General features: G+C 49.6%; 2 protein-coding genes across 13 annotated transcripts; one reads left to right on the forward strand and one right to left on the reverse strand.

Annotated features, from left to right (window-relative positions):
* Positions 1 to 80: 80 nt before the first annotated feature.
* Positions 81 to 9,372, reverse strand: TMCO6 (transmembrane and coiled-coil domains 6). 12 transcript variants are annotated; one of them, XM_060635956.3, is made up of 12 exons: positions 9,193 to 9,372; positions 8,646 to 8,806; positions 3,622 to 3,737; positions 3,333 to 3,516; positions 2,976 to 3,080; positions 2,687 to 2,772; positions 2,337 to 2,471; positions 2,011 to 2,122; positions 1,707 to 1,893; positions 1,465 to 1,559; positions 664 to 831; positions 81 to 418 (listed from the first exon to the last, which is right to left on the reverse strand). In XM_060635956.3, exons 2-12 carry the CDS (start codon positions 8,784 to 8,786, stop codon positions 305 to 307), a joined length of 1,443 nt encoding a protein of 480 aa, XP_060491939.1. In that variant the 5' UTR covers positions 8,787 to 8,806; positions 9,193 to 9,372; the 3' UTR covers positions 81 to 304. The 12 variants fall into 12 exon arrangements, with proteins under 12 accessions (XP_060491939.1, XP_060491944.1, XP_060491937.1 ...); XM_060635961.3 differs by adding an exon at positions 5,936 to 6,048 and having other exon boundaries at positions 8,646 to 9,366; XM_060635954.3 differs by lacking the exons at positions 8,646 to 8,806; positions 9,193 to 9,372 and adding exons at positions 5,936 to 6,048; positions 6,191 to 6,387 and having other exon boundaries at positions 2,337 to 2,453.
* Positions 9,373 to 10,187: 815 nt separating this feature from the next.
* CD14 (CD14 molecule) lies at positions 10,188 to 12,326 on the forward strand. Its single transcript, XM_060635969.3, has 2 exons — positions 10,188 to 10,408; positions 10,498 to 12,326. The coding sequence occupies exons 1-2, from the start codon at positions 10,406 to 10,408 to the stop codon at positions 11,620 to 11,622; spliced, it is 1,128 nt and encodes a 375-aa protein (XP_060491952.2). The 5' UTR covers positions 10,188 to 10,405; the 3' UTR covers positions 11,623 to 12,326.

Below are 12,326 nucleotides of genomic sequence, written 5' to 3' on the forward strand. Positions count from 1 at the left end.
CTTATTGTGCAACCACTGGGACAAACCAGTTTAATGTAAAAATAAAACTTTATTCTGTCCCTTCAAAAACCACGAGCTGCTAATGGGGGGCGGGGATGATTCCAGGCCCACATCAAGTCCCCTTTGGTCCTATATGGACAGTTCTGGGTCAAAGAAGAGCTGAGCTTTGAAAGTCTTGGCTTAGACACAGGAGCAGAGAGCAGGAGATACCATTACGGTTCTAAAACCTCAAAGGGGGATCCATGGGCAAGGAAGTTGGGGCAAGGGTAGGGTGGTGGTGATGAGTAGAATGACATCAAAAAGGTCACTGGTGAAGCGCTGTCTGCTGGAGAGCATGCACACGATCCTGGAGCTGGGCCTCTTCCTGGTGCCTTTCCAGGACCTGCAGCCCTGATTGCTGCAGAAAATCCTTAGCAGCCTAAGGGCAGGGTAGAAAAGGATTTAATACCTGGGTCCCTGTGCCCTAACACTTGATTCCTACAGGCTTATGGGTTAATCCACCTCTATTTGGAAGAAAGCCTTCCCAAAAAGAGGCTGGAAGTTCCGACCTGGAGTCCATATAGGCTTGCCAGGCCCAGAGAAGTGACTAGAGATAGGACTGGAAGGAAAGGGGCCATAGTGAGACTAGAGGCCTCAGAACAGGGGACCAGGGCCAAAACCCACCTCTGGCTGGTAGAGGAACAGCAATTGCAGCAGCTCCAAACTCTGGCCTACTACCTCAATGTCAGGAGAGGCCAGTGTACCAATCAAGCAGGAGAGCAAGGGCCCTGGCCACAGACGTTGGCAGTAAGCAGGACCCTTCTCTGCCACGTTGCACAGAACTGTGAGGACCTGCAGAAAGACATGTATACACAGTCCCCACAAAGGATGAAAACTAAAGACTAAAGATCGCGGGGCGCCTGGGTGGCTTGGTCGGTTAAGCTTCCGACTTCAGCTCAGGTCATGATCTCACGGTCTGTGAGTTCGAGCCCCGCGTCGGGCTCTGTGCTGACAGCTCAGAGCCTGGAGCCTGTTTCAGATTCAGTGTTTCCCTCTCTCTCTGCTCCTCCCCCGTTCATGCTCTGTCTCTCTCTGTCTCAAAAATAAAATAAAACGTTAAAAAAAATTAAAAAAAAAAAAAATAAATAAAGACTAAAGATCGCTAAAATATGGAGTGCTGACCACATGGCCAGGCACCATGCCAAGCACTTATATGCATGTTTTGTAATCCCTACAGCTGCCCTCAGGTAGGACTGCTATTCCCAATTACACACGAGGAAACTAAAGTTCAAGATGATAAGCTGATTTGCCCAAGGTTAGTAACTAGTCGTTTAAGGATTCACATCTAGACTGGTCTGGCCCTGAAGCCATCCATACCACACCACCTGCCAGCTCTCAGGTAAGGGTACTTCTGAGTGCAAAGGCCTGCTCCCGCTGTTTTTACTTTGGCACCAGATCCCATACTTAAGTGACCCCAATACCTACCAATATGCTCACCACGTTAGAAACTGGCAACAACTGCAAGAGGGGCTCAATCAGATCCATGGAGAGCAAGGAGGTACAGAAACTAGGACTGTTTGCTAGAAGGGAAAATGTCACAGTAGAGTCCTCAAACAGGGAAATGAAACTGCAACCGCCCCCCCCCCCCCAAATCCTACCCACCTTGGCCAAGTCAGTGAGTAAGTATGTCCAGTATCTAAAGGTCCTAGGCACATTATGACACATACCAGTGAGGTTGTTAAGGAGCCAGAGGCCCTCAGGAAGTAAGCTGGGCTGTTTCTGAAGGAAGAACTGCAGAAGGATAAATAAGGCAGCCACAACACGCTCGTCTTCAAGCTGATTTTGCCCTCCCACAACTTCCATTGCTGCTTCTGTTAGCAAGTTGCTTAGACACCGAAGCACAGGACATGCCAGCTGCAAAGACAAGTTGGTCTGAGTATGGTCTAAGGAGGAAGGGGCTACCTGTGTACTGAAGGAAGAACAGAGTAGGAAGAAAGGTAGCCCAGACCTTGACCTGTTCTCTTCACCTACCAGCTCCAGTCCTGTATCCTCTGTTCTCTGGACAGCTCCAGCCATGTCCAATAGCAGCAACCCCAGAGTGGACAGACCCCCATGGGAGATAAGCAGGGTATTGTCGACCTGGCTGGGCAATAAGAATCAAATAGTCACTACTCAGTCAATCCTATCTTTAAGATGGCAAATGGCCTAGGTTGTAGGCTTCCTGGGCTCCAAGTAAAGAGCACTACAGAAAGAAGAAAACTCTCTGAAATTCCAGAAACCAAAGTTCAAAAACAAGAGTGTCCTAGAAGGGAGCCCTAGGGAAGGTCTGTGGGACTTCTGCAAAAGGCCTTTGCTACCTGCAGATGATATAGTGCAGACACCAGGCAAACTCCACAGCAACCCCAAGGTTCAGCTTTGGACCAGGCTGCAACAGTCGCAGGATGTGCTCAGGGAGAGTGGAGCCCAAGACGGAGCTGTCAGCAGAAGGAGAGCTGTGAGTGGGAACCACAGAAACCAAGATGCCAGTCATTCTTCCCAAATCCTAAGAGCAGGTGGGAAAGCATTCAAATCCAAAGCTCTTCCCAGCCAGACACCTTGAGCTAAAATGTGCAATAGCTTTGGAAACAAGACTCAATCACACCTCCAGGGGTTACAATACAAAGTGGGTCACACCTACCTGCACATCTGCAGACACAATTTTACTTACGGGATGATCATCTCTGGAGCTTCCTTAACTTGCAGAAGCTGGGATAAGGCATATCCAAGGGCTTCCAGCACAGTCAGATGGGGGGACTAGAAGTAGACAAGAGTACAGAAGTACTAGAAGTAGACAGAGCACAGATCTGACTCTGGAAACCGTGTCATAAGGTTCCCTGTGACCTTCAACCCCTTAGCATAGGGCAGAGGCTGAAGCTGCCTAAACAAAGCAGGGGGACCATGTAGAGACAAGTGAGGGGAGTGCTGCCCAAGGAGGGAGACAGTAGATGGACGCTCACCTGGATGCAGGCAGCCAAGGCTGGAACAATGCCCTGTGGCAGGAGCTGCCTTCTCACAGCCTCACTCTCCACAATCAGGTTACCCAGTGTATACAGACAGAGCTCCTGAGAGTGGGACAACAAAAGCACTGGGCATAGCCTATCTCAGGCTAGGGTGGGGGTGGGAGTGCGGAGGATGGAACAGTGTTGTCTTCCAGGCTCTGGGCAAAAGGGAGTGGAAGATGATGGGCATATGTATGGCTATGAACATCAGGGGAAACAAGTTTTCTTCTTCCCCTATGTGCCAGGTCAAACTACACCCAAAAGCATAATTTTTAAATCCAAGCCAAGAACAAGGTAGGAAGGGACAAGGCTTACTATAAAGTCTGAGCTGTGACCGGAGAGGTAGGTGAGAAGGTAGGAAGTGGCTGGCAGGCAGGCCTCAGCCACCGCAGACTGTTCAGAATGAGAGAGCTCATGAAGGCACCGAGCGGCCTCAAGCTGCAACAGGGCTTGGTTGCTGGTCAGAAGCCCGACCAAGGTCCGCATGCTGCCCTCCAGCCTACATGAGTGAGCACCAGAGCCCTGCTCAGCCTGTGGCCCATCCCGTCCACACTCCTGTCCATCTCTTAGAGACCCAGCCCCCACTCACACCACCCACACTGACCAGATGAAGGTCTGCTGCGTCTCAGGGTGCTGCAAGCCTCGACGAAGGCTGACCAGAGCCCTCTCTCTCTCCTTTTCTTCTGTCCCCTGCTGTGCTAATCGTAGGAAATGCTGGATCTGGAGCACAGGGCATGGAGAGAAGAGATGGCAACATAAAGTTGCCAGAAAGCAAGCATGAGTCCTACTCTGCCCACTTCACCTGTGAGCACTCCAATGTTGCACCATCCCTAGAACTTGTCATTCACACTAATATGGCTAGTAAGTCTCAATCTTGCAGTAGGGTAGACAGAAGAGGGAATCAGAACTGGGTTTAATACCAGCCCTGCCACTTCTCTACAAGAAACCTAAACCTCAGTTTTTCACCTGAAAAATGGGAATAACATCTTTCCTGCCTTCTTAAGGGATTATTTCAAGGATAACATTTAAACCTTTCAGTCTGGCACAACCTATCCCTCTAGCCATTCTCCCCGTGCAACCTATACTCCAACACCTACCATAACATGACTTGTTTCTAATGCTTCCAAGCTTTTGCACAATCTATTTTTCTGCCTGGGATACCCTCCCCAGGTCCTCCACTCCCTTCAGATTTCTATTCCAGTTACTGCCTCTGAGAAGTAAGGTCTTCCTGGCTTCCTTTTGCACATTTAGGGGTTTCTATTGTGCCTCATGTTTCCTTCATGACAGGTGGTTAGCACACCTGTCTCCTTCACTGGGTTATTGCAAGCACTTCAAAGAAAGGGATTCTCTTCATCTTTGTGTACCTCAGTACCCAGCACAGTCTCTTGGCATAAAGTAAGCACACAATGAACCAATGAACCTAGGCACGAGTGCTTTGTGAACAACATATGTAAACATAGACAATATAAACAAAGGGGATGCCCGATGCTTGCTGAATGAATAAATCAGGTAAAACTAATCATTTCATTCACTTATTCACTAAATACTGACCATCTACTATATGCCTGATAGTCTACAGGCATCTGAGTTTTCAATGACAACAACTAAGATAGGGTGTAGGTTCTGAGGCACCTGGGTGGCTCAGTCAGCTAAGTGTCCAACTTTGGCTCAGGTCATGATCTTGCGGTTGGAGGGTTCAAGCCCCATATGAGGCTCTGTGCCAACAGCTCGGGGCCTGGAGCCTGCCTGAGATTCTGTCTCCTTCCCTCTCTCTCTGCCCCTCCCCTGCTCGCACTCTGTCTCTCTCTCAAAAATAAATAAACATTAAGAAACAAATAAATAAGTCTCGTTGGAAAAACGATAAACAAGCAATTAGTAGGATCGATATTCTGCAGTCTGTCAAGACAATACTAAAAGAGACTCACTTTTATTTTTTTTTTTAATTTTTTTTTTCAACGTTTTTTATTTATTTTTGGGACAGAGAGAGACAGAGCATGAACGGGGGAGGGGCAGAGAGAGAGGGAAACACAGAATCTGAAACAGGCTCCAGGCTCCGAGCCATCAGCCCAGAGCCTGACGCGGGGCTCGAACTCACAGACCGCGAGATCGTGACCTGGATGAAGTCGGACGCTTAACCGACTGCGCCACCCAGGCGCCCCAAAGAGACTCACTTTTAGATGCTGCAAATGCAAATGACTTGAGACAGGAAAGAGCCTAATACAGTCTTTCAAGAACTAAAAAGGGGTGTGGCACCTGGGTGGTTCAGTCAGTTGAAGGATCCACTTATGTTCAGGTCAAGATCTCCCGGTGAGTTCGACCCCAGCGATCAGGATCGCTTCTGTAAGGCTTCAGCCCAGACCCCACTTCAGAGCCTCTGTCCTCCTGTCTCTGCCCCTCCCTGGCTTGCGTTCTCCCAAAAATAAGTAAAAAACAAAAAAACAAAAACAAAAAAACCTAAAAAAGGTAATTTGGGCTAAGATGAATAAACTAGTAAGGTTGGAGGGAGGCAAAGGTTAGACAGTGCTGGACATTATAGGTCACAGGAAAGATTTCGGTCTCTATGTGTTCTTAAAAGGCACATCTGTCTGATGTATGGAGAATGAATTTGAAGGCGGCAAGCACAGATACAGATGACCTGTTAGAAGGCTATTGTGAGTACACGGAGAAGAGGATGGCTTAGCCACGATGGTGAAGCACGTAAGGACGCCAAAGCTCCTTAAAGACGTTTAAAACGACTAAGACTTGATGTATCGGTGTGGGGATGAGAGACCGAGTTGTCGAGGATGATTCACCGGTTTCTGGCTTGGCCCACTGGATGGATGGAGGTAGTGAAGGGACCGCGTCCAGATGTGGGGCAGACCTCAAAAGGAATTTGGCGCCAGCCGGTGTCGACCTCACCGTGCACCCTGTCGCCTCACCTCAGTTTCCCCAAGGATCATGGCCACACATCCCCCTTCGGCTTCCTCCGACGCGTCGTCTCTCAGCAGTCTCTTACTGATCAGCTGCTGTTCCCTCCGCGCCTTCCGCAGTGCTGGGGGCAAAGAAGCCGGCTGAACGTAGGGGGGGGGCATCTAGGACTCTGAACCCCGTCTCCAACCCGGGAGCCTCCTTATCCTATCTCCGACCGCCATAGCCACCCCGCGCATCCTGCCGTCTCCCTTGCTCGCCAGCACCTGCCTCCCGCTCCCGTCGGCGGCACCGTAGCTCCTCTACCACGCAGCCCACCGGTCTGAGGCGACCCTGCCTTCCGCTCCACATGGTGGGCCTGGATAAAATTCGCCGAAAGCAGAAAGGCAGCGAACCGCTCCACGAGCCTAAAAGATGGCACGCACCGCGCAACCGCAGCGCTTGCCGGAAAAGGAGGTGCGAGTGGGCGGAGCACGGCGCAAAGAGAAGGCGGGGAGGAGCAAGAATGCGCGACCACGAGTGGAGGAGGGCGGGGACAGAGGGGGTAAGGACCGATGGAGGGGCGGGGCGAAGGGAGAGTAGAATGGGGTGGGACTAGGGCAGGGAGGGGCGGAGCGAAAGCTAGAGGCGGAGTAGGACCTCTGCAGCCAGGAAACTAAGCAAAGCCGAACAGCACGGTTTTTCTCCTTCCCAGTTCTAGGAAAGAAACTCAGCCTCGACTTGGACTGACAGTGCCTCACCTTCCGCTCGGCAAATACAACCTCCCCATACCTAACACATCCTAGACGAACATTCAAAACTACCCCGACCTCTAGGAAGATTTCACCAATAACTCGGCTCTCACTGATGAACGCTGGATTCGCATTACTTTATTGAATTGTTCTCCATCATGAGTTATCCCCAGTACAACACGTATAAAGAAAATGAGACAAATATAATTATTTCCCTGTTCTAAATAAAAGTAATTCTTTTTTTAATGTATATTTACTTTTGAGAGAGAGAGCGTGTTACGGAGAGGGGCAGAGAAAGAGAGAAAAGGAGACACAGAATCTGAAGGAGGCTCCAGGCTCTGAGCTGTCAGCACAGAGCTGGAGGTGGGGCTGGAGCCCATGGACTGTGAGATCATGACGTGAGCCCAAGTCCCACGCTTAACCGACTGACCCACCGAGGCGCCCCTAGTAATTCTTTTTTTAATATTTAATTGTTTTTTTACTGTTTATTTTTTTTTGAAAGAGACAGAAAGAGCGAAGGAAAGGCAGAGAAAGAGGGAGAGAGAGAATCCCAAGCAGGCTCTGCGCTATCAGCAGAGCCCCACCCACTCAGGGCTAGATCCCAGGAACCATGAGATCAAGACCTGAGCCGAAATCAAGAGTAGAATGCAACTGAGCCAGCCAGGCGCCCAGGGGGTTAAGTAATTCTTAAACCAAATTTTGAGTGCCATTAACTACCAGGCACTGGGGAAACACTGGTGAATTTAAAAACTGTGTTCCTTACCTCTGAAATCTGAATTGTGGCCAAGTAAGCCTTGCATGGTCTAATCCCTGCATACCTCTCCAGTTTTCAATGGAAGGGAGCCTCAACTAATTCATCTCTCCTGGGATCTTCTCTTTGTTCCAAGCCCTTGCTTTCTTCCTTCTCCAGGCTTTTGCACAGGCTGTTACCCTCCCTAGAGCCCTGTCTCTGCTCCACCATCCCCAATAAGCACCCTTCCCTTAATTAACACCACCCTCAGGATCTCAATTACAGTGTCCCCTACTCAGAACTACTGTACCTGCTTCCCTGTCATGAGAGCCTATAACAATGTATAGTTCATAACCCTTTTCACAGCTGTCATTAAGTTACAGTGTAATCGTTTGATGTTGTCTCCTCTCCTTCAAAATTCCAAGAAAGTAGAGTATTGGTAGCACTTAAAAATTTCTATTGGAGGCCTCCAATTTTTATTTTTATTTTATTTTATTTTTTTGATGGTTGGTAGATTCTTTTATTAACAATCAAAAAGCTTCACACTTACAATAGGAAAATAAGTGTTTTTCTATCGATTAGTTAAATGAAAACTATCCAGGACTTTGTATGATTTCTAATGTGTGCCAGGTTTGATGCGTACCTAAGAAGACAGGACATTAGCCTACCGAAATCGTTAGGTATGACTGAAAATGAGAAACAGTAATTTATAAAACATTTACCTAATAGCTTTCCCTGGAGGCCTCTAATTTTTAGAAAGCTATTACTTAGGCAAATAAAAGAGCAAATCCAGGAAAGGGAACAGTTCTTCAAACCAACTTCCTTTGGTAGTCTAGTGGTTAAGATTTGGCACTTTCAAACCAACTTCCTTCCCGAGAATTTAATTTCATCTCTTGGAGTCAGTTGCCTTCAATCTCTTCCACAAATCACCTAGTTAAATATCTGCAGACCATCATCCTGCCCCCACATCTCTCCAGGTTCAACATCCATCCAGCTCCGGGACAACCATTTACTGAGCACCTGCTATGCACCATGCTCTGGCTGGAGGTAGGGTCTGGGTCTTATCTCCTTTGTCATGGGACAGGCTGCTTTTAACACCTACATATTTCTCCTGGTGGCGAAGGTAAGACAAGTCACCAGGCAAAATGTCTGCTCAGAGAGTTACAGCTGCCCACCCTGATTTTTTTTGCACTTATCTGCCCAACAAGACTGTCAATCCTGTAAACAACAGCCCCATGTCCTCTCTAATACAGTGCTCACTGTTCCTTTCTCCACAGCTCCCACAAGTCCTTGGTTTCTCTCCTCTGAGTCCTCTTCTCTATGGACTGTAGCTCTGGGTCTGTGTTTGCCTCTTCCACTTCCTGGAGTACTTGAGGGACTGTGTGATGACCATGTCTGCATCCCCGGGTTTTGTACCAGCCCTGACATTTGGTAGACAAATGATAGATATTTGTTGAATCAAGGTGTGAGTTGGGGATCTTTGCAAACCATCATTGCCCCTCTTCATTTGCACCACAAAGTGCTTTCCCCAAAATGATGGGGTTTGCTAAGGAGCCAGGCTTCAGTGGCCTGAGTCTTCTGAATGCAGAGGCTTTGATGAAGAACATAACAATCAGGAGTACTCTAATAGATGTGGCTCTGTAGTCATAGACAGGTACTACCATTAGCTCCATTTTACAAAGCAGTAGCGCAGAAATCTGAGGCCCAGAAACTTGCCCAAATCTTACAACCTCAGTGGTAGAGCTGGGATTCCAAGCCTGGCTGTCTGACTGCAGAGTCAGTGTATTCAACACTGAGCTATACTCACATCTTGGTCCTCAAGGATGCACCAGTGACCTGGCCTGGCTTTGGGGCATGGCTCAGGGTATAAGGGCATGATCAACAAGGCACACAGAGAGCAGTCTGGCCTCATGAAGCCTCCCTGTTTGGAATGAGGACAGATGTGAAGCCATTCCTGAAAAATAGGAGAAGTGAGAATTCAAACATTTTTTTTGTATAGCTCTTTCCCCAGAATCCACAGGTGCAGAACTGCGAGGGCAGTTATAGAGGCATAGCCCCTACACCACCCTCTGGGACACTTGCTTTTTTTTCTTGGCAAAACAGGTAGGTTACTAATTAATCCTCATTCAACATTGGTCCAGCCTTTCCTTTCTAGGACACAGGAATTGTGTTGGGGGGAAGGGAGGGGAGAGCTAGGTGCAAGGGGGCAAACTGGGTTAGAAATGCCTTGTTTCTCAATTTCAGGATAAGAACATGGAAACTGTAAGAGGTGGAGCTACTTGGCCAATGTGTCTCTGTTAAACACTTCTTTCTACTTTTAAGAAAGCTATTACTTTCTTAATAAAGTTTTAAAAAGAACAAGTCAGCAGAAAAAAAAAAGGAAGAGAGTTGTTCTTCAGACTACTTCTTCTTCCTACTTCCTTCTCTCGAACCTCATCCTATCCCTTGGAGTCAACAGATGAAATTTGCAATTCCTTCCACAAAATATCCAATTATATATCCGAGGATATTCAGGTGATTGGATTTGGGTGTGTTGGTAAGTTCATAGTAACCACCAAAACTAGAGAAAAGTTAAGCAAACTACCCCAGTTGAGTCATTGGGATAGAGGCAGAGGGAGGTAAAAGTCCTGGCCTGCGGCACTGGGGATCCTTCCTTCTCAATAACTATCAAACAAGCCTGGGGTGTCTGACTCATCAGGGCACTGCCTGGAGCATTGCACTCCAGATGCGCTACAATATCCTTCCCGCAAAAGTCCCTCTCCTGGCAAAATCCCTCATTGCAAAATTTCCCAGAACCGTAGTGCATAGAGCGGTTGGGTGGCAGAGAGGTGGGGAGTGACCAGGGTTCACAAAGGAAGTAACAGAGTGACACCCCAGGGTTACATAAACTCTCAGAGGCCGCCAAAGAGGACAAATAACGTGTGGGGAGCCTAGAAACCAGGGAGTGCCGCTGCACAGGGAAAGAAGCCAGAGCCCTTCCCTGAGCTTTCCAGGACAGAGTCTCCGAGCACCAATCGACCATGGTGAGTGTACGGTCTTGGGGACGAAAGGGAACTACTCGAAGAACCCCAGGGACTAGCTGGGGCCGCCCTGACCTCCACTCTCTTCCCAGGTGCGCGCGCCCTGCTTGCTGCTGCTGCTGCTGCTGCTGCTGCCAATGCTGTGCGTCTCTGAGACCACACCAGAACCCTGCGAAGTGGACGACGACGATGTCCGCTGCTTCTGCAACTTCACGGATCCTCAGCCCGACTGGTCCAGCGCCTTCCAGTGTATGGCTGCCGTCGAGGTGGAGATCCACGGCGGCGGCCGCAGCCTGGAACAATTTCTAAAGGGCGCAGACGCCGACCCAAAGCAGTATGCTGACATGGTCAAGGCTCTGCGCTTGCGGCGGCTCACAGTGGGCTCTGCACAGGTTCCTGCTGTGCTTCTGGTCGCCTTCCTGCGTGCGCTCTCATATTCCCGCCTCAAGGAACTGACGCTCCAGAACCTGGAGGTAACCGGCGCGATGCCGCCGCTTCTTCTGGAAGCCACCGGGCCTGCGCTCTCCACCCTCAGTCTCCGGAACGTGTCGTGGGCAACGGGAGGTGCCTGGCTCGCGGAACTGCAGCAGTGGCTCAAGCCGGGCCTCAAAGTACTGAATATTGCGCAAGCACACTCGCTTGCTTTTCCCTGCTCCCAACTCCGCACCTTTCCGGCTCTCACCACCTTAGACTTATCCGACAATCCCGGACTGGGCGAGGACGGACTGACTGCAGCTCTTTGTCCGCACAAATTCCCGGCCCTTCGGGCTCTGGCTTTACGCAACGCGGGGATGGAGACGCCCAACGGCGTGTGCGTGGCCATGGCGGCGGCGGGTGTGCAACCCCACAGCCTAGACCTCAGCCACAACTCGCTGCGCGCCACCGCCCCAGGCGCTCCTGGATGTGTCTGGCCCAGCACACTGAACTCTCTCAACTTGTCGTTCGCTGGGCTGGAGCAGGTGCCTAAGGGACTGCCAGCCAAGCTCAGCGTGCTAGATCTTAGGTGCAACAGGCTGAACAGAGTGCCGGGGCTAGAAGAGCTGCCCAAGGTGAGTAACCTGACACTGGACGGGAATCCCTTTATGGACCCTGAAGCCCCCAAATACCAAGAAGACCCGATGAACTCTGGCGTGGTCCAAGCCTGTGCGCGTTCGGCCTTGGCTGTGGGGATGTCCGGAACCCTCGCGGTGCTTCAAAGGGCGGGGGGCTTCGCCTAAAGCCCAGGAGAGACTAATGAATTGGCTCAGATTGCCCTGGCTGCTGGGAAGCCTCGTCAGGACGTCTTAATCAACCAACCCTCTGCCCCATGTTCATTAAAACCTGAAACAACGATTCATGTCATTTACTCAACAGATGTGTGTACGGGGTGTTGTGATGTGCTAGGCACAGAGCTGGATGTGGAATCCATTATATTTAGACTTTCTTCATCCTAAGAATAGAACTTCAAGGGTGCAAGAGGCAGGGAATATTGCCTGTCTAGGCTGTGTGTGAGAAACAGAGGTTTCCGTGCAATCCAGCTTTCTGAGGAGTTTACTGGCACCTGTGTTAAAGGATATCTGAGTGATAAACGTGCCTAGCAAGTTACAGCACGTTTCCTCTGTGGTGCACTTTCCAAGAGCCAGCTTCTCCCCCTGTCAATGGCAATAAAACCCGGAGCCACTTACTTATTCTCTCTTTATCTCTCCCACCCTCCCGGGAGAAGGGACAGCTATGCCACCTGTCCTACATAAGCTCTGGGTTTCATAATTCCAGGGTTTCTCTTCTGCTATGTAAAGCTGCTTGGCACACACAGGTATTTTGGCTTTCACTGTGTCATCGGGGAATTTGGGCACAGAGGACTGTTGCAAGATGCTGTCATTAAACATTCTGTGTCTGAACCAGAGATCTGATCATTATGTTAGTAAATGTGTGTATAATTGTT

Source organism: Panthera onca, chromosome A1, assembly GCF_046562875.1.
Source record: "Panthera onca isolate mPanOnc1 chromosome A1, mPanOnc1 haplotype 2, whole genome shotgun sequence".
Classification (NCBI taxonomy): Eukaryota; Metazoa; Chordata; class Mammalia; order Carnivora; family Felidae; genus Panthera; species Panthera onca.